Source organism: Carcharodon carcharias, chromosome 28, assembly GCF_017639515.1.
Source record: "Carcharodon carcharias isolate sCarCar2 chromosome 28, sCarCar2.pri, whole genome shotgun sequence".
Lineage (NCBI taxonomy): Eukaryota > Metazoa > Chordata > Chondrichthyes > Lamniformes > Lamnidae > Carcharodon > Carcharodon carcharias.
Genome location: NC_054494.1, coordinates 38,224,520 through 38,244,690, shown reverse-complemented (window position 1 = coordinate 38,244,690; position 20,171 = coordinate 38,224,520). Strand labels below are relative to the sequence as shown.

At 42.4% G+C, this 20,171-nt stretch overlaps 1 protein-coding gene across 4 annotated transcripts in view; it reads right to left on the bottom strand.

The window, feature by feature from the left end:
* zswim8 (zinc finger, SWIM-type containing 8) overlaps positions 1 to 20,171 on the bottom strand; it is a 194,740-nt gene that overhangs the window by 78,529 nt on the left and 96,040 nt on the right. For all 4 annotated transcript variants that reach the window (XM_041176604.1, XM_041176603.1, XM_041176602.1 and 1 more), the window contains one exon: positions 13,780 to 13,952. In XM_041176604.1, coding sequence (XP_041032538.1) covers positions 13,780 to 13,952 — 173 coding nt within the window. The remainder of the gene's footprint in view (positions 1 to 13,779; positions 13,953 to 20,171) is intronic.

Genomic DNA, 20,171 nt, shown 5'->3' with positions numbered 1-20,171 from the left:
TCCATCAAAAGTGCGACATAAACTGCAAGTTGTGATTTCCATTAGCACCACTTAACACCAGCATCATCCATCAGCTTTCATATTTACATTCAATTTAAATTACACTTAACTGCAATTCATACTCATATCAGAACAAGGAAGCACCCTCGAAACTTAAATAGATTCATCTTCCACCCACCAACTAAATGAATATACAGCAATCACTAAGAAACTCATTTGGTTTTATGATGCACTAATTTTAACTTATTCTACAAACACAGGAACATAGAAAATTTACAGCACAGGAGGTGTCCATTTGGCCCATTGTGCTCATATTGGTCAAGAGTTATGCAGCCGAATCCAGGTCTTGATCCATTGCCCTGTAGGTTACAGCATGTCAAGTGCATATTCAAGTGTTTTTTTCGCAAATGTGTTGAGGGCTTCTGGCTGTACCATCCTCTGGGTGAAACAAAAAACTCTTCACTCCCCTCTAGTCCTTGTGTCAATTACTGTAATACCCATTTTCTGCTAAGGGAAATAGGCGCCTCCGACCCACTCTAGGCCCCTCATAATTTTGTACACCTTAATTAAACCTCCTCTCAATCTCCTCTTCCAATGAATACTATTCCAGACTATCCAATTTTCCCTCAGAGCTAAAATTCTTTATTCCTCATAACAGGCTTGTAAGTCTCCTAAGAACCCTCTCAAGTGTGACCACATCCATCCAGCAATGTTGTGACCAGAACTGCCCACAGTGCTCCAGCTCCGGTCCAACTAGCATTCTGCAAAGTTCCAGCATAACCTCCCTGCTCTTATATTTAATGCCTCGGCTAATAAAGAAAAGTATCTGCGCTGCTTTCTTCACCACCTATACCTAGCTGTCCTGCTACCTACAGGAATCTGTGGGAGACACACCCTGAAAGGTAGAAATTCCATCACAGCGTTACTGCACCAAAAGGAAAGTGTATCATACAATCGCAGAAACAATGCTTGAATGCAGAGATATGATGCACCTGCTCAACATCACAAAGAGCGGGCCTTTCTCAGAAGTGGCAGTAATCCGGGTCAGGAATGTCCTTACTTTTAAGGGTTTTATACAGGTGTACCATGGAGCTATTTATCCATGTAGATCTCAAGTTGCTCATACCAACAGATCTGGGTGTTCGGATTTAGGATTTGACCACGAGTGAGGCAATAGTGGTTATAGTCGGCCTTTACTAATTTCCATATCCACAAAACCCAAAGGTGTGCAAGCATCAACTAGACTGAGTTCTTGGGGTTTAAGGGTAGCTCCATCAGAGTCTGAAGAGCTCTAGGTGGCACTACCAGCTCTGGTCTAGGAAGGTTTATTCTAAACAGAAACACCGCTTCCTTTTATGTTACATTACCTCACCCAAAACCAAACCCAACTGAAATCAGATAGTTGCAACAATTCAGGATAGGCATTGAGCACATTAATCCAACTCAATTCAGGGAAGGAAACCTGCCAACTCTTACCTGGTTTGGCCGAACCATGACTTCTAATGCCCTCAGGGCAACTAGTGATGGGCAATAAAAAATTAATGCTGTTTCACCAAATGTCACCCACATTACGAGAACAAATATTTGATAAAAATTCACATAGGGGGCTGCATAAACAACTCAGGTTGATTTAAGGTTTCTCAAAGCAAATTAGACACAGTGACTGAGGTAAGGCAGTGACCAGGGCTGAAAGATTTACAGGTCAGCCTTGTACTCGTTGTTCCAGCACAGTAAATTATTCAATTACTGAAAGACGCTCTGACCTGAACACTGGGACACAAGATACATAAGTGAGCAAATGATCATAAATTATGCTACACTTGGATCCCACAGCAGTAAGATTCCAAAAGCAACATATAATTCTCGCTAAAGCAGTAAACTGCTGTTGGATTAATGTAAAAGGGCTAAAAAAATAAACTGCATCATCGCCAACCCCTTCCCCAAGGGAGCTTTTATTTGAAGGCTATTTTGACGTCGTTTTGCGCTTAAGGGAGAGAAGGCACATCTTGAGCTATTGGGCATTTCTCTTACTGCTGCCTGTACAGAAAGAATTATACAAAAACAGGGTCTTATATTTTAATCCGTCAGTGCCACGTTAACTTTGTTCAATCCGGGGAAAGTGTGAAGGTGAGTTGGATACAGGAGTCAGTCACACCAAATAACTAGCAGCTCAGGACCCAAATTCTTCCATTAGATGGTACAAGGGCAGAGATTGAAAACTCACAAGAGTTACTTTTTTTTGGTAAAAAAACAAAGTCCAGTCAATCACATTTAAGGAGGAATCAAATATTAACCGGTACAAGGAAAGAGCCAGGATATGGGTTTACAGTAGACAGCTCCATTGTTGAGCCAACAGTGATGCAGACAAAACGAGGTCAAATAACCTCCCCTGTGTTGTAATATGGATGGTTCCAAAAAAAAAACCACCATCTGTAAAACTCACAAAACATTCCAATATTTTCCAACTTTGAAACTGTGAAGTTGAATTTCCATCATCTTTGTCAGGGGCCATAACATGTGCAAAATAAATGCCTTGTGTATTGCCTAATTTCACTAGCGAATCAAAAGCCCAATCCTTCCGAGATAAAGTCCAGTCATCTATTATCTAATTATCTCTATTTGTTTAAATAAAGTAGCATCACCCATTTCAATATTTGTGTTTTATTTTACACGCACAGCAGCATTGCTGATTTGCGACTGGGATACATTGTTTTGGTGAGAACAACGGGTGGAGGTTTCCTCCCTCTTTGACCAAGTTTTCGGTCATCATCCTAACATCTCCTCACAAGGATTGGTGTCACGTTTTGGTGATTAATGCTCCAGGGAAACACCTTGGGATGTTTTAATTCGGTAAAAACACACTATATAAATACAAGTTGTTGTTCTGTCAGCCAGGCCAAGTATGGTCCCTTTATGCAGTCAGTTGAGATTTTGGGGTTTTTTTTTTTTTACTAACAATGTTTGTGGATTCAGTTTCACAAGTTTTAACTGATGACCTCTGGGTTTCTAGCCCAGCATTAGAGCCATTACACAACCGAGTCTACCAAGTTCAGAGATTAGACCTGCGACTGACAGCGTTCTGCTTTTATGGGATAAACTTGCTGAGTATCACTGTGTTGGTTTCACAATCATATCTTTTCATACCCCATTAAGGTTTACATTACCATCTTTCTACCAAAGTTCCATTAATACTGGATCCATTGCAGTGTAAAGGTGAAACATTACAACCTTTTATCGTGTTGATGTCACTCCAGTCTCAAACCTTACACCAACCCACGATGAATAATTCAGTACCTGAAACGGATTTCCCAAGATATTCTGGAAGAATAACAGTGAGGCTGAGTGTCTTGGGCTACAGGAAGATATAGATGGGATGGTCTAATGGGCAGATAAGTGGCAGATGGAATTTAACTCTGAAAAGTATGAGGAGATACACTTTGGAAGGAGTAATTTGACAAGGAAGTATTCAATGAATGGCATGACACTAGGAAGTTCTGAGGAACAAAGGGACCTTGGCGTATATGTCCATAGATCTCTGAAGGCGGAGGGGCATGTTAGTGGGGTGGTGAAAAAGGCATTTGGGACACTTGCCTTTATCAATCGAGGCATAGATTACAAAAGTAGGCAGGTCATGTTGGAGTTGTATAGAACCTTGGTGAGGCCACAGCTGGAGTACTGTGTGCAGTTCTGGTCGCCACATTATAGGAAGGATGTGATTGCACTGGAGGGGGTGCAAAGGAGATTCACCAGGATTTTGCCTGGGATGAAACATTTAAATTATGAAGAGAGGTTGGATAGACTTGGGTTGTTTTTGTTGGAGCAGAGAAGACTAAGGGGTGACCTGATCGAGGTGTACAAGATTATGAGGGGCATGGACAGGGTAGATAGGGAGCAGCTGTTCCCCTTAGTTGAAGGGTCAGTCACAAGGGGACATAAGTTCAAGGTGAGGGGCAGGAAGTTTTGGGGGGATGTGAGGAAAAACTTTTTTACCCAGAGGTTGGTGACGGTCTGGAATGCGCTGCCTGGGAGGGTGGTGGAGGCGGGTTGCCTCACATCCTTTAAAAAGTACCTGGATGAGCACTTGGCACGTCATAACATTCAAGGCTATGGGCCAAGTGCTGGTAAATGGGATTAGGGAGGTAGGTCAGGTGTTTCACGTGGGTCAGTGCAGACTCGATGGGCCGAAGGGCCTCTTCTGCACTGTGAGATTCTGTGAAAAATGCTAACAGTCGATTTTCCCAATAGGAAGATCGTGCGGCATTAAAACTAGAGCTAGACTGCTCAATGGTGATGTCAGGAAGCACTTCTTTGCCTAAAGGGTGGTAGAAATCTTGTACTCTCCCCTCCAAAACGTGTAGAGGCTGGAGGCCGATAGAAATTGTCAAAACTGAGATTGAGGAGATTTTGCTGGACTGGGGTATTAAGGGTTATAGAACCAAGATGGCTAAATGGAGTTAAGGTACAGATTTGCCATGGTCTAGCTGAATGGCAGAACGGTCTCGAGGGGCTGAATGGCCTGTGCCTACTCCTATTTTTAAATCCAGGCTAAAATACTAAGGGAAGATGATGTAAGTGTACAATAGGTCAATTAGAATCTATAACAAGAAAGAGAATGACGTTTTGAGTGTCTCTCCTTTATCAGGCTCTGAGTGTCGAAGCGTTTATATCTGAAATATTAGACTGTCCTTGTTTCTTTCTGATGCTGATCTGCGTTTACCAGACTTTTCTTTTTTCGCCGTACAATTTCTAATTTATGAATTTGGATAAGAGAATTTATTCCCTCCCCGCAGCCTCTCTTTAAAAAGCATAAAACACACCTTTCCAGGATTAAACTGCTTATTTGGACTGACCTACCCCAGATGCGCTTTGTGTGAACACCGCATATTCACTGCACAACGTTGTTGCCAGAAGCAGTTTTATCCTTGGAGCGAGAACAGGGGTTGGAAATAAAACCATAAGACCATAAGATATAGGAGCAGAAATTAGAACATTCGGCCCATCGAGTCTGCTCCACCATTCAATCATGGCTGATAAGTTTCTCAACCCCATTCTCCCGCCTTCTCCCCGTAACCTTTGATCCCCTTACCAATCAAGAACCTATCTATCTCGGTCTTAAATACACTCAATGACCTGGCCTCCACAGCCTTCTGTGGCAATGAATTCCATAGATTCACCACTCTCTGGCTAAAGAAGTTTCTCCTCATCTCTGTTCTAAAAGGTCTTCCCTTTACTCTGAGGCTGTGCCCTCGGGTCCTAGTCTCTCCTACTAATGGAAACATCTTCCCAATGTCCACTCTATCCAGGCCTTTCAGTATTCTGTAAGTTTCAATCAGATCCCCCCTCATGCTTCTAAACTCCATTGAGTATAGACCCAGAGTCCTCAAACGTTCCTCATATGTTAAGCCTTTCATTCCTGGGATCGTTCTCGTGAACCTCCTCTGGACCCTCTCCAGGGACAGAACATCCTTCCTGAGATACGGGGCCCAAAATTGTTCACAATATTCTAAATGTGGTCTGACCAGAGCCTTACAAAGCCTCAGCAGCACATCCCTGCTTTTATATTCTAGTCCTCTTGAAATAAATGCCAACATTGCATTTGCCTTCCTAACTACCGACTCAACCTGCAAGTTAACCTTAAGAGAATCCTGGACTAGGACTCCCAAGTCCCTTTGCACTCCAGATTTCTGAATTCTCTCCCCATTTAGAAAATAGTCTATGCCTCTATTCTTCCTACCAAAGTGCATGACCTCACACTTCCCTACATTGTATTCCATCTGCCACTTCTTTACCCATTCTCCTAAACTGTCCAAATCCTTCTGCAGCATTCCTTCCTCCTCAATACTGTCTGTCCCTCCACCTATCTTTGTATCATCTGCAAACTTAGCCAGAATGCCCTCAGTTCCTTCATCTAGATCATTAATGTATAAAGTGAAAAGTTGTGGTCCCAACATTGACCTCCGGAACTCCATTAGTTACCGGTCGCCATCCTGAGAAGGACCCTGCCTCCTGCCAGACAGCTAATCTTCTATCCATGCTAGTACCTTGCCTCTAACACCATGGGCTCTTTATCTTACTGAGCAGCCTCCTGTGCAGCACCTTGTCAAAGGCCTTCTGGAAGTCCAACTAGATAACATCCATTGGCTCTCCTTTGCCTAACCTACTCGTTACCTCCTCATTTGTCAGGCATGACCTCCCCTTGATGAAACCATGCTGACTTTGCCCTATAGGGAAAAGGAGAGAAAATAGCAAAAACAACCCGCATTTATATAGCAACTTTAACAGAGTAAAACATCCTCATGTGTTTCACAGGAGCATTATCAAAGCAAGTTTCACAACGAGCCACTTAATGCAACATTAGGACAGATGACCAAGAGCTGGGTTGAAGAGGTAGGTTTTAGGCAGCATTGTAAAGGAGAAGAAAGAGGTAGAAAGACAGGAGTTTAAGGGGGGGGAATTCCAAAGCTTAGGATCTACGCAGCTGGAAGCAATGGAGCATTGTCAAAAATCACTAATATCCAGTGTTGAAAAAGTAACTGATACACCTGCAGTTCTCACAGCCATCGCCCACGTTATATTCACTCGCTTACAAGTAGCGTGTTCCAAACGTATTTTTCCCTACTTGGTCTCATTTGGATCCAAGGCTCGAGCCGGCTTTAACTCACACTGTGACTCAGAGCTAGGAGCTCAAGGCAAAAGTGAAGCACAACTGGCAAAGCAGCTATAAAACCTTAAACAATGAGGGCACCGGGAGCCAGCTCTCCACATAACCCAAGAATAAAGAAATGAGACACTTTGAAAGCTGAGAATCTTGCCCCCGAGCAGTCAGGGCACTGAAGAACAGTCCTAGACAAGTACATTGTGCTGCATTAAGTGTCTTATGAAGTGATAGAAAATGCCAGCGGCTCCACTGTTTTAAGGCCCAGACTTTACTGGGGTGGGGAATCTTGCGGTGCGCCCATTATTCTATCTTTGTCTCTCACCCTTCAGCTCAAAATCTTTTGTGCTGCCAATGCGAGCTGACAATGGCATCACAAGGGCAACAAGACATCATGAAGAGAACAGTCTACCTCCTTAGCCACTGAGACCAAAGGGTTGAGAAAGAAACAAACAGAGGAATGACGGAGAAGGGAACAGAGGAATGAAGGAAGTTGAATGAGAAATGAAGAGAGGGAAGGAAAGACCAACATCAAATTGTCCAATATGTGGTGATTTGAAAATCACGGCATACCTCTTGATGTGTTTCACCAGCTTGTTGTATATTTTATATATATCAGAGCAATGCAGAGATGTTTTCTACGAGTGTAACAGGTTTATTTACAAGAGTTTTAAAATATCTCTGCTATCGCAAAATGTCTGCACTCATGCTCAAAGGTAGTTTCCATGTCATCTGTTTACTTAACTCTGAGTCACTACCCAGGCTTAACCAATCGAGCAGAGTGAGCATAGATCAGTTACCTGACTCTCATAATCAAACACAGAACAATTGAACACTACGTCTCTTCCTTGCTACAAATTGCTAGGTGGTTTACACAGTAACAATGCCTTTAGCATGTGTCCTTTCTTGCTGGCAAATTCTGGCCCACTGTATTTTAAAAATAAATCACATTTTTTTTATTCATTCATGGGATGTGGAAGTCACTGTCAAGCCAGCAAAAATTATCCATCCCTAATTGCACTTAATTGAGTGGCTAGCTAGGCCATTTCAGAGGTCAAACAAGTGTCAACCGCATTACTATGGGTTTGGAGTCATGATTAGCCTGAGCAGGTAAGGACAGCAGATTACCTTTCCTAAGTGACGTTACTCAATACCAAGTGAAATTTTGCTCAAGTGACTACATGCATTGACACCAAAGATGACACACAAGCCAAAAATAGCATGGGGTCACTTGATTAACAAAGCTGTCACAGCCTAATCATTACCACGGCAACATATTGCCCACAGTTAATAAAAAATCCTCCTCTTTGACAGACTCATTGCCGTTCAGTACTGCTCTGCATCTATTCAGGGGAAACCAGGCAAATCCCGATCTCAAACGAAGCAGGACGAGATACAATGAGTTAAGGGGGAGCTAGACAAGCATTTGAGGGAGAAGTGAATAGATTGTGATATTGCTTTGAGAGAGAATATGCTAATGAGGAAGTAGCCAGGACGTAACCCATGTAACCAGCAGTCAGTGTGTACAGAACTGTGACCATACAGCAGATTACCAAGATACCAATCCCAGCGGAAGAAGCCAAGATGTCCATGACCTACAACAGATGTGCCCTGACAGATTCGTTACCATAGCGAAGCTCAAAGGTGATGCAGTACCACACCTCAGAGAAGATGCAATTCCATTGTTCGACCTTCCTAGAAAGTGCAGAGTACACACAGAGGAAAAGCTATAGAGTGAGTTGAATGACAAGGAGCAGAACAGCATTATCTGTCGTGTGTATCAAAACACAGAGGTGGTAAATTTGGATGGGAAAGGATAGGAGGGGGTTCTCAAGTGGAGCAGAAACACCGGCATGGACCGGAAGGGCCAAATGGCCTATTTCTGTGACGTATATTCTATGAGCTAGACTCAATGACATTAGGTCATTATGGTAGTGCTCAATTTATGCCGCATCATTGCATGACTCTACGGGGTCAAAGTTTATCTAGACTGATGCTCCTACACAGTTTCAAGCAGGATGGGGGGAACTTGGCTGAGTATTGGTGTATGTCAACTGCAGCAAACAGCTGGAAAGGATGAAACATGAATAAACTGCAGTGACTGACGAGAGTCCAATTTGCCGTTACTGCTCCTCACTGCCCACTCTACAAAGCGACTGTTACACCATCCAGTATGCAAAATAACTAGAAACTGAGCAAATAAATTAACCTAGCAATCTGTCCGATCAATCAGAGCTTTAGAATTGGCAGCACAAGCGCTCTAACTGACCACCTAAATTTTATATTCCAAGATGCTGAATTTAATTAGGAGTCTCCAGGCTGCACTCTCCCTCACACCTCCCCACCCAGCACGCAACAGCACTCCTTTGTCCTGTGTGTTCCTACTAGGCTTCAAGTTGCACACAAGTTGAACCTGAAAGAAATCTGAAGCAGTTTTAGAGACAAAAGGCAGAAGATTGCAGTTACACAGAGCAACCCGGTAAATGTATGGAAGCCCATGTGGGCTTTCGAGACAGCAGCCTCTCCCTGGTGATCATTTAAAAAAGGAACTTTGCCCCCAACTACAGAACGGCACCTGACTGTGGTTAGATAAGGCTGCAGCGCGTCCTGAAAGATAGCTTCAGGTGCATTAAGGATAATGAGCACAATTTGAAGAACGTTGCATCTACAGAATTTGCTTTTTCTGACCAGGCATGCCTTAATTTTTTTTTCTCTCTTTAAAAAGCTCTCTGCAGGTAATTCCCTCTCTCAAAATTAAGGTAAGCCAATTAGCCCTTTGCACACCTTGGTGAGTTCATTATTGTACCACGGACCTGAGTTTGCTCAACTACAGCCTGCATCTTTGCAATAAGAGCAGGGTTCACTACGCTCTTTTCCATCGTTTCTGCCAGAATTTCATAGGGAATAAAATCTCCTAAAACAAGACTAGCATTAAAATACCTGGATCAGAATTTGATGCCATCTCAGAAATGTTAAACTGCTTGCTTTTTTAACAATGGGGTCATTTTTAACACTCAACATTTAAAACTCTGCTGCCTGTATCCTAACTCCCAGGCAGAGGTAAGATGCAAAACAAAAGCAAAAATACCTGGAAAAACTCAGCAGGTCTGGCAGCATCTGTGGAGATGAACACAGTTAACGTTTCGAGTCCGTATGACTCTTCAACAGAACTAAGTAAAAATAGAAAAGAGGTGAAATATAAGCTGGTTTAAGAGGGGGTGGGACAGGTAGAGCTGGATAGAGGGCCAGTGATAGGTGGAGATAACCAAAAGATGTCACAGACAAAAGGACAAAGAGGTTGTTGAAGGTGGTGATATTATCTAAGGAATGTGCTAATTAAGGGTAGAAAACAGGACAAGCAAGGTACAGATAGCCCTAGTAATCTTTTCCCACCTACGTCATTATTTTTAAATATATTTCCATACATTGTTTTATCTCTACCTTTTAGCCTTTTTCAATTCCTTCACCCCACCCCACCCCCACTAGAGCTATCTGTACCTTGCTCGTCCTGCTTTCTACCCTTAATTAGCACATTAATCAGATAATATCACCACCCTCAACACCTCTTTGTCCTTTTGTCTGTGACATCTTTTGGTTATCTCCACCTATCATTAGCCCTCTATCCAGCTCTCTTGTCCCCCCCAGCCTTAAACCAGCTTATATTTCACCTCTCTTCTATTTTTACTTAGTTCTGTTGAAGGGTCATTCGGACTCGAAACGTTAACTGTGCTCCCTTCCACAGATGCTGCCAGACCTGCTGAGTTTTTTCAGGTATTTTTGTTTTTGTTTTGGATTTCCAGTATCCGCAGTTTTTTGCTTTTATCAGGAGGTAAGATGCAGATCAGGCATGATCTAACCGAATGGGTGAACAGGTTCAAGGGGCTGAATGGCCTTCCCCCTCCTGTTCCTGTGAACAGGTGGAACCACAGAAGGAGTTTTGTTATTGTTTTATCTTAAAAAAAATCTTCCTCCACTCCTCAGATCCACACAAGCTAAGCACCAATTGCCAACCAAGAGGGTGGTTAGGGAGTTGCATTGAGACCCCTGATGTTGCCATTATGTAACTGGCAGTTCAGATATGTTGGTGGATCTTTGCTCCCCTCCCTACGAGAGGGTTACTAGCTTCAGAAATGGCAACAGAACAGGAGGCCATTCATCCCATCATGCCCGTGCCAGCTCTTTGAAAGAACGATCCAATTTGACCCGTTTCCCTACATACTTGCCATAAAGAGTACAAAAGCAAAAACGTTACAATAAACCTACATAAAACACTGAATGTGACCTCAACCGGAGTGTCGTTTCCAGTTCTGGGCATCACACTCTTTAGAAAGGATGTGAGAGAGTGCAGAAAGGTTTCACAATAATGGTTCCAGGGGTGAGGAACTTCAGTTACGTGGATAGTTCGGAGAAGCTGGGGCTGTTCTCCTTGGAGAAGAGAAGATTCAAAGGAGACTTGATAGGTGTGTTCAAAATGGTGAGGGATCTGGACAGAGTAGATGGGGAGAAAAATGTTCCCCTCAGATCAGGATATACCATTTCAAGCTGAATGGCTAAAGAACTAATGGTGCCATGAAGAATATCTAATTTTTAAAATCCAACGAGCTGTTAAGATCAACAATGCACTGCCTGAGTGTGCAGTGGAGGCAAGAAAGAGTGAAAGTAGAACAGACATAGAGTGTCATAGGAACACAGGAATATAGGAGCATGGAAAAGGGTGGTTGGGTCCACCTGACTGGTCCCAAAGATCAAAGATTATTATTTTCTGAAGTGGTTGAGTGCACAGCTTTAGAACCAAGCACACAGACTGGAGTGGGCAGTATTAACACTCTGGCCCACATCTGGCCAGTGGGACTGAGGGTGAAGTGGGACACTGAGTGGGAAAGAAACTCATTCCTAAAACTACTGCTAGGTGAGACAGGGGAGAGAGAGAGAGGGGCATATACCCAAAAGAAATTTGGGTGAGAGTGGGCTAGGAAGAGGAGTAATTATGTTATCTTGAATCCTCCTACCCTGTACTGGCGCTCACGTCACACGAGTGCCATGTTTTTATTAAAGGACATGTAGAAAAACATTTGGTCATTAAAAAGTGGAAATTCTTTGTGTGCTAGAGCACAGTTAGTGACGCCAAAGGCTTTATGAAGACATACTGCTATAAATTTGAAGGTGGATACTAATACTACTTTTCCTTGCAAGACACATCTTAGCGATGCACATCCAATTTATAAATTTTCAAATTCATCGCCCACACCTTGGAATCCCTGTCATGTGACATTTGCAAGACTAAACTTGGTTTCGTGTCATTTATACTCATTACAGGAGTTGAACACAGTAGGTTCAAAAGAACATTTTGCCCATCACTGCTGGTGCCTCCTCAGCTCGAGTTATATTTGTTTCACCAGAGTTCCCATTCACACACACGCGGTTACAACGAGAACAATGTGCACAACACGCATGTGCTTACTCCCTCCCGGCAATGCAGACCGAAGAAAAATTTGCAACATCAACCTTTATTTGCTCTCTACAAATGGTATTTTAAAGTTGCAACTTGTCAATGTACAAACACTGACAAGCAGGAAAAGACCAGCTGGTCAATCAAGCCTGCCCTACGTCATAAATGGGCAGATCATTGTACGTAAACACTCCTTCACTCCCCAGCTATGTAAACTTGCTGTCACCAACAATAGGCAAGGTCATGATATTTTCTTCCAAAAGATTTCCACCACAGAATTTGCTGCATTAACAGTAAACAAGGCTTGCAGCTTACATCTCGGCATCTTCCCAACTTATCTGATCTGCTTTCCCCACCCCCCCGCTTATTTGCGCACTTCTCCCACCGCAGATTTTAAGCTTGTCGAATTCTGGAAGCTGCATCCTATTTAGGTCACGTTCCACTATCCTTCCCAGTCACGTCCACTTGGACCGGCCAAGCTTCACCTGCGCTGAAGCTCCAGTGTACTAGGCTACAGAAAAGTTGAGATCTCAGTTGGACAGCACACCGCATAACAGAGAAAATTCCATTGATCAGTCACACCCCACAGGGAAAGAAGGCACTAGTCATCGCCTTCTGCTCTCTCAAACCTCCCAGCACACAAAGCACAGGTTTTCAAACTGAGATTGCAGGACCCCAATGGTCTGTAACGGCATTGCAAGGGCAACCAAGGTTTTCCAATGCTTGATTTTTTTTTTTTGCATTTATTGGCTGATCTCCTTAGCCTCCTCCAGCCCCACAATCCTTTGAGATCTCTGCATTCTTCCAATTCTGGCCTCTTGTGCATCCCCAATTCCCATTGCCGCTCCATTGGTGGCCGTACCTTCAGCTGTGCAAGCCCTAAGTTCTGAAATCCCTCCCTAAACTTTTCTGCCTCTCCACTTTTAAGACCCTCCTTAAAACCTACCCCTCTGACCAAGCTTTTGGCCATGTCTCCTAATATCTCGCTATGTGGCTTGGTATCCAATTTTGTTTAATAACACTCGCATGAAGCGCGTTAGGATATTTTACTACCTTAAAAAGGTGCTGTATAAATACAAGTTGTTGTCAAGTAGCTACAAGAAAAGCCTCTCTATAGCAAATAAAAAGGAATGTTAAGGAAAATTGAAACAGAACACAAACAAATTACACCAAAAACATAACTGCAAGTCACAGACAAAGAACATGGAAAGGTACTGTCGAAAATAAAGTTCTTACTCAGGAAGGGAAGGCAAGAGACTAAACAAAAACTTAAGCTAATTCCTCCCAGGACTAAGGAATAAAGATTTGAGGCAGTGTTCAAGATCAAGATTTTCCAAGTGACAATTTGATTTATGTTTCCATAGTGGATGCTCCAGCACACAATGAATAATAAAAAAAATGTACGACCATGGATCAGAGTGCAAGAAGATGGTTATTTGTTGTGATGCAGGGGACAGATGGGTTATTTCTGTGCTGTGAAAAGTTTGGGCACAGTTCTCCACCAACTGATTACAAATTTCTGGCTGTGTTCATTGACCAAGGAGAAAGCCATCACTCCTTCAATATTTTAAATCATCCTGATGTCAGTGGGAAAGGCAGTTTGCAAAGATAAGCAATACTTTCTATCTGCATTTAAAACAGCAGAAGCAAAAATCAAAATTCACGTTATACTTACATTGTGTATTCTGAAGAGACAAAGTGCTACCACGTGGGCACACCATTTAGCTCCTGCTCCACAGGTACAGCTACACGAGGTTATCCTGCAGCGGTCAAACATAACAGCTACATTGAATGCTCCTTTAGCTTGAGCAGTCTGCGGAGGGACCACTGTGGCACTCAAATGAAATCCTGTTTTGGGCAGGCAGGAGGAAGAGAAAAGGAAACAAAGTTTGAAGTGATCAATGCTCACATGATAATCCAGAGCGCATAAGTGTTAGGCATCAAAAAATCTTATATTTGCATGCACTTCCTGTTGTCAGGACTTTCATAGTAACTTAACTCCATTGTAAATTCCTGTGTCCACATTCTTAACAGGAATTGCCTATGTAAACTTGTCACACTGTAATTTTATTCAGTCACCAGTGGTGGTTCTGTAGCTACTCACATTTGCAACACCCAAGCCCTCACCCTCTACAATACAAAAATTCCTCTGCTCTAACCAATTCATTACCTCCCAAATTGTCACGAGTTTTGTTACATAACTATAAAATAATAAAACGGAATCAGAACACAAACACAAATTGTGTCAATAATATAAAATTATAAATATATTACTGCAAAGAGAGACTTTTGTTTAAATCTGTTCATGGGATGTGGGCATTGCTGACTGGGCCAGCGTTTATTGCCCACCCCTAATTGCCCTTGTTTAGAGGGCATTTAAGTGTCAACCACATTGCTGTGGGTCTGGACAGCAGATTTCCTTTCTTCATAACCCATCTGGACGTAAGTGAACTACAATTGTTTTTACAACAATTGGCAATGGTTTTGTGGTCAGGTTTTTATTGAATTCAAATTTCACCACCTGCTGCGGTGGGATTCGAACCCAAAGCATTACCCTGGGTCTCTGGAATACTAGCTCAGTGACAATACCACTACGCCACCACCTTCCCCTCTTGCTGAAGCTGAAGCTCCTCATCTTGCACTGATCATGACAGATGCACGAATGCCAAATTTCAAACAATCACAACAATTTATACTACAGGAGAAAAAGGTATTGATCGGTTGGTAAGTGAAGTGGGCTCTGATTGGCCGAATGGTTGTCCTGGAGAAAGCAAAGGGGAATAATTGGCTCTCCATGCTTCCAGGTAATTCAAATATTCTTCAGCAATTCTTTGGTAATTTTTCAGCAAAATGTCTCCCTTTTCAACAATATTCAATATAAAGTCTATTATATAAAAATGAGGATAAAATGCATGGATTTGAAATGATTGTTGAACTACATCTGTGCATCCTGGTCATATTATTCTACTACCCTGTAACTCTGCTCCTTCTCAGGAGGTCCAGCTTTGTTTATGTTACACAAGAGCAAAAGCCAAATGTTTTGTTGGCAGGTTCCAACTTGAACAGTTATTCTAATTCACCACCACCTATTAATAAGATTCACTGGCTTCCCATCTGAGACACTAAAACAAACCAGTGTGTTTATTCATTGTAGAGTGATTGCTGAGACACACAATAGGAGGACTGAGTAAAGACAAGTGCATCAGCTTCTAACTAAATCAGACACCGATGGGACAGCTGAACAAGTGCTTCTACATGACAGTTGTCAGCTATCTTTATCGCTTTGTGATGATGAAGCTGGATGCTGGTGCACCCACTGCACTTCCCTCATCGATCCTCCTCGTTGCTACCTCAAAAAATTCAATTAAATTTTACTTAGAACAGAGAAGGTTAAGAGGTGACCTAATTGAGGTGCACAAAATTATGAGGGGGTCTAGACAGGAAAGACCTGTTTCCCCTAGCTGAGGGATCAATTACTGGGGTGGGGGGGGGGCACAGATTCAAGGTGATTGGTAGAAAGATTAGAGAGGACATGAGGAAAAGCTCTCTCCACCAGAGGGTGGTGGGTGTCTGGAATTCGTTGCCTGAATGGGTGGTTGAGGCTGAAATGCTCACCTCATTTAAAAGATACCGGGATCTGCACCTGAAGGGTGCAGGCCTCTTGCAAGGCCACAGACCAGGTGCTGGAAAGTGGGATTAAAAATGAGCGGTTGGTTTCTTTTTCCCCGTTTTATGGCTGGCGCCGAGACAATGGGCTGAATGGCCTTGTTCTGCGCTGTAACTTTTCTATGGAAAGAAGTCCAGAAACGGCCTTTAGTAAAATGAAATATTCAAACCAAATTGGCCAAGGGAACTCGCCCAAAAATAAATCATTAAAAAATAACTACTGAAAGATGAAAGGCATCCATGTTGGGGAATTGAATACTCTTCACTTCTGCATTTATTGTTGGACTGACAGCCCTCGGGTCTGATATATTACAGTGCGCCTGTTCCAACGCCCATTCAAAGAACAACATCCTATCCTGCCGCACATTCCCATTGCTCCATATCAGCTGAGAGACTTACAATCTGTTGACTACATGTTTTGAGGCTCTGTCTGTTAGGAGCTGGGTTGAAGCTTCCCAAATGCATTTCACGGAGCTTCTTTCTGAGATGCAGTGCTCTCACCATAGTTACGAGGGCTGGCTTCAAATCCAGGTCTCAAAGGTGAAAGGACAATGTGCTCACAGTTCCAATATGTCCTCTTTGGTATTTCGTGAGTGAATTTTACAATATTCAGAATTCCTTTGTTTGCAAAATAATTCATGATTTTAATGCATAATCCAGAAATATAAGAACAGATATTGCAGAAAAAATATAACTTTAATGTAGAACTACTCCAGTAGAATGATCACCAAATGATACATTGATTATAACCTGTTCATTTCTGTATTCACTTAAATTCTTAATAGCACTTAATGAACTCCTCAATGCCACAATTTGACACATTATGTTTGTATTTGCAGCTACATTGGAGTATTGAGACTTTGGAAAATTGCCGTCACAGCATATCCAACGTACATAATTCATGAAAAGCTGGCAAGGCTTGGAAAAAACTCAAATTGCCTCAAGGATTGATTGATTGACAAGCAATTTCTTGAATGAGTAAGCTGAAAGATGCGTGAAGAGTGGGACAGGGTGTACACATGCAAGTCTTTTGAAGGTGGCAGGGCAAGCCAGGAAGGCTGGTAAAAAGCCATACAGAAGCCTTGGTTTAATAAATAGAAGCCCAGAAGGGTACTAAAACAAGGAGGTTATGTTACACCTTTATAAAACACTGGGAAGACCCTTAGCTGGAGTATTGTGGTCAATTCTGAGCTTCAGGAAGCCTATCAACGCCTTTATAGGGAGAATGCAAAGGAGATTTATGAAAATGGTACCAGGCTTGAAAGACTTCAGTTATGTGGAGACACAAGAGAAACTGGTGCTGTTCTCCTTAGAGCAGAGAAGGTTAAGGAGGGGGTTGGGGGGGGGGTGGTAATTATATAGAGGTCTTCAAAACATTGTACTGTTTTGAAAGAACAAATAGAGAGAAACTGATTTCAGTGGCAGAGGGTCAAGTAACCAGAGTATACAAGTCGAAGGTAATTGGCAAAAGACCCACAGCATCATGAGGGAAAAATATTTTCTACGGCAAGTGATTATGATCTGGAATGCACTGACTGAAAGGGTGATGGAAGCAGTTTAATAATCACTTCTAAGAGGGAATTGGATCAAAGCTTGAAATGGAAAAATCTGCGGTACTATGGCAAAAAGGCAACAGAGTGGGACCAATTGTGTCATGTAAGTATAATTGTCATAATTATAGTGATTTATTTTTAAAGTAGGTTAATGGTGGAGTTTGGATAGTGTGTGAGTGCACGCATGTGTGTGAGAGAGTGTGTGTGTGGGGTTTAATTGAATTGGAGACAGCTGGCCTGGAGGTTTTGATTCATCAAACGAAGCTGGTTTTGAAGCCCTAAATAGGTAAACATGGCTGAATTCTTAGAACGTGAGGTGAGGAGAATTTGCGTTTTTAGATAAATCAGGGTAGTTTGAATTTCAAAGAGTTGGTAAGATGTTACACCTAGCCAGAAAAGCTAGGTGAAACAGTGTGTTTATTTACCCCAAAGGTTACTGATAATATTAGCATCATGAATAGATTTATATTATGAGAAAGTTAAAGTTCCAAAGACATATGGGAACAATGGAATTTACATTAAAAGGGAGAAACATGTATAAAGGAGAATGAGGCTATGCGTCAGGGAAGGCATTGTAAGATCTGCCAGAAGTGTGATAAAGCCTCCAGTATTTGTGCATTAAGCTGCTGTCTACAGAAACTGAAGCTGGGAAAAGCCACTTTCAATTCTCCTGTCCAGGGTATTGTGATGACTTGCCTGGATCTGTTTAAAATCTATTTTTTCACCATTGCCTTAACGGGGGTGTAACTGGAAGCCAGATTAATTAGGGGTTTTAGGAGTTATTATCGTAATAATTTGTAGACCTATTCATGTGCTTAAAATCTTTTCTTTCATTAATAAATGTTTAATTTATTTTTCTAAATAAATCTCTGAAGTTTTGGTAGACTTATTACTTCTCAATTCAGGGCACATATTTCGAAATAAAATACAAATTGCAAAACCGTTGTGACCGTGAGATCAAGTTTCCCTCGTGGATTTGATCCACCTGGCGCACATCATCTGTCACATTGTAACAATTGGATAACTCTTTCAAAGAGCTGGCACAGGCAGGATGGGCTGAATGGCCTCATTCTATGACAGTCAAGAAAGGCAGCATTTATACAGACGATATAGAACAAAACTATTTTGATGGGGTGCTACTAGAGACCAAACAAATGATTATACTAAGGGTTGTAAACACTATTGTGTACATCAGTTAACTGTTCATACAATCGGCATTTAGCAATTCACAGCAACGGCTACAGATAAATCAAATTTTATGAAAATAACACAGGATTCCAATGTTCTGTGGAGCAAACTCAGTAATCTCATTAATTTTCCTGATTAAAACTAAAGTAATCATGGGGAAGAAAACACACTTCCAAGGCACTGTGGTTGCCTGAAGGTATTCGTAAAATATTAAACACATCTGCATCACTTTACCTTCTCTTATTTAATTGTCTAGAAAACTGTGAAAATTTTCTACCAGCGGCACTGATGTTGAACAAATGCTCTTTGAATCTCAATGGGAACATTTGATTTTAACAGGTCACCCACAGATTTGCTGTGTTATCCCCGGCTCAGTTGGTAACTCTATGGCCTCAGAAACAGAAGGTTGTGGTTTCAAGTCTCACTCCAGAGATTCGAACACATAATATAGCCTGATACTTCAGTGCAGCACTCCCTCAGTGTCAGTGGCAATGTTTTCCAGGTGAGAAGTTAAACCGCAGTCTTGCCTTCCATCTCAGACGGGTCTGAGAAATCCTACAGCAGGGCAATTCTGTCCTGTGTCCTGTCCAATATTTAGGGGGGTGCGGTGGTGTACTGGTACTGTCACTGGACTAGTAATTAAGAGACCCAGGGTAGTGCTCTGGGGACCATAATATTAAATGTAATATCTCCAAATCTGCAGATGACACAAAGCTGGGTGGGAGGGTGAGCTCTGAGGAGGATGCAGAGATGCTTCAGTGTGATTTGGACAAGCTGAGTGAGTGGGCAAACGCATGGCAGATGCAGAATAATGTGGATAAATGTGAGGTCATTCACTTTGGTAGCAAAAACAGGAAGGCAGACTATTATCTGAATGGCTATAAATTGAGAGAGGGGAATGTGCAACAAGACCTGGGTGTCCTTGTACACCAGTCACTGAAGGTAAGCATGCAGGTGCAGCAGGTGGTGAAGAAGACAAATGGTATGTTGGCCTTCATAGCCAGAGGATTCGGGTACAGGAACAGGGATGTCTTGCTGCAATTATACAGGACCTTGGTGAGACCACACCTGGAATATTGTGGGCAGTTTTGGTCTCCTTATCTGAGGAAGGATGTACTTGCTATAGAGGGATTGCAGCGAAGGTTTACCAGACTGATTCCTGGGGTGGCGGGACTAACATATGAGGAGAGATTGAGTCGATTAGGATTATATTCGCTGGAGTTCAGAAGAATGAGGGGGAATCTCATAGAAACCTATAAAATTCTAACAGTTCTAGACAGGGTAGATGCAGGAAGGATGTTCCCGATGGTGGGGGAGTCCAGAACAAGGGGTCACAGTCTGAGGATATGGGGTAGACCATTTAGGACTGAGATGAGGAGAAATTTCTTCACCCAGAGAGTGGTGAGCCTGTGGAATTCACTACCACAGAAAGTAGTTGAGGCCAAAACATTGTATGTTTTCAAGGAGTTAGATATAGCTCTTGGGGTGAAAGGGATCAAAGGATGTGGGGAGAAAGCGGGATCAGGCTATTGAGTTGGATGATCATAATGAATGGCAGAGCAGGTTCGAAGGGCTGAGTGGCCTACTCCTGCTCCTAGTTTCTACGTTTCTATGGCCCGGGTTTGGGTCCAGGCAAATGATGGGAGTTTGAATTTAATAA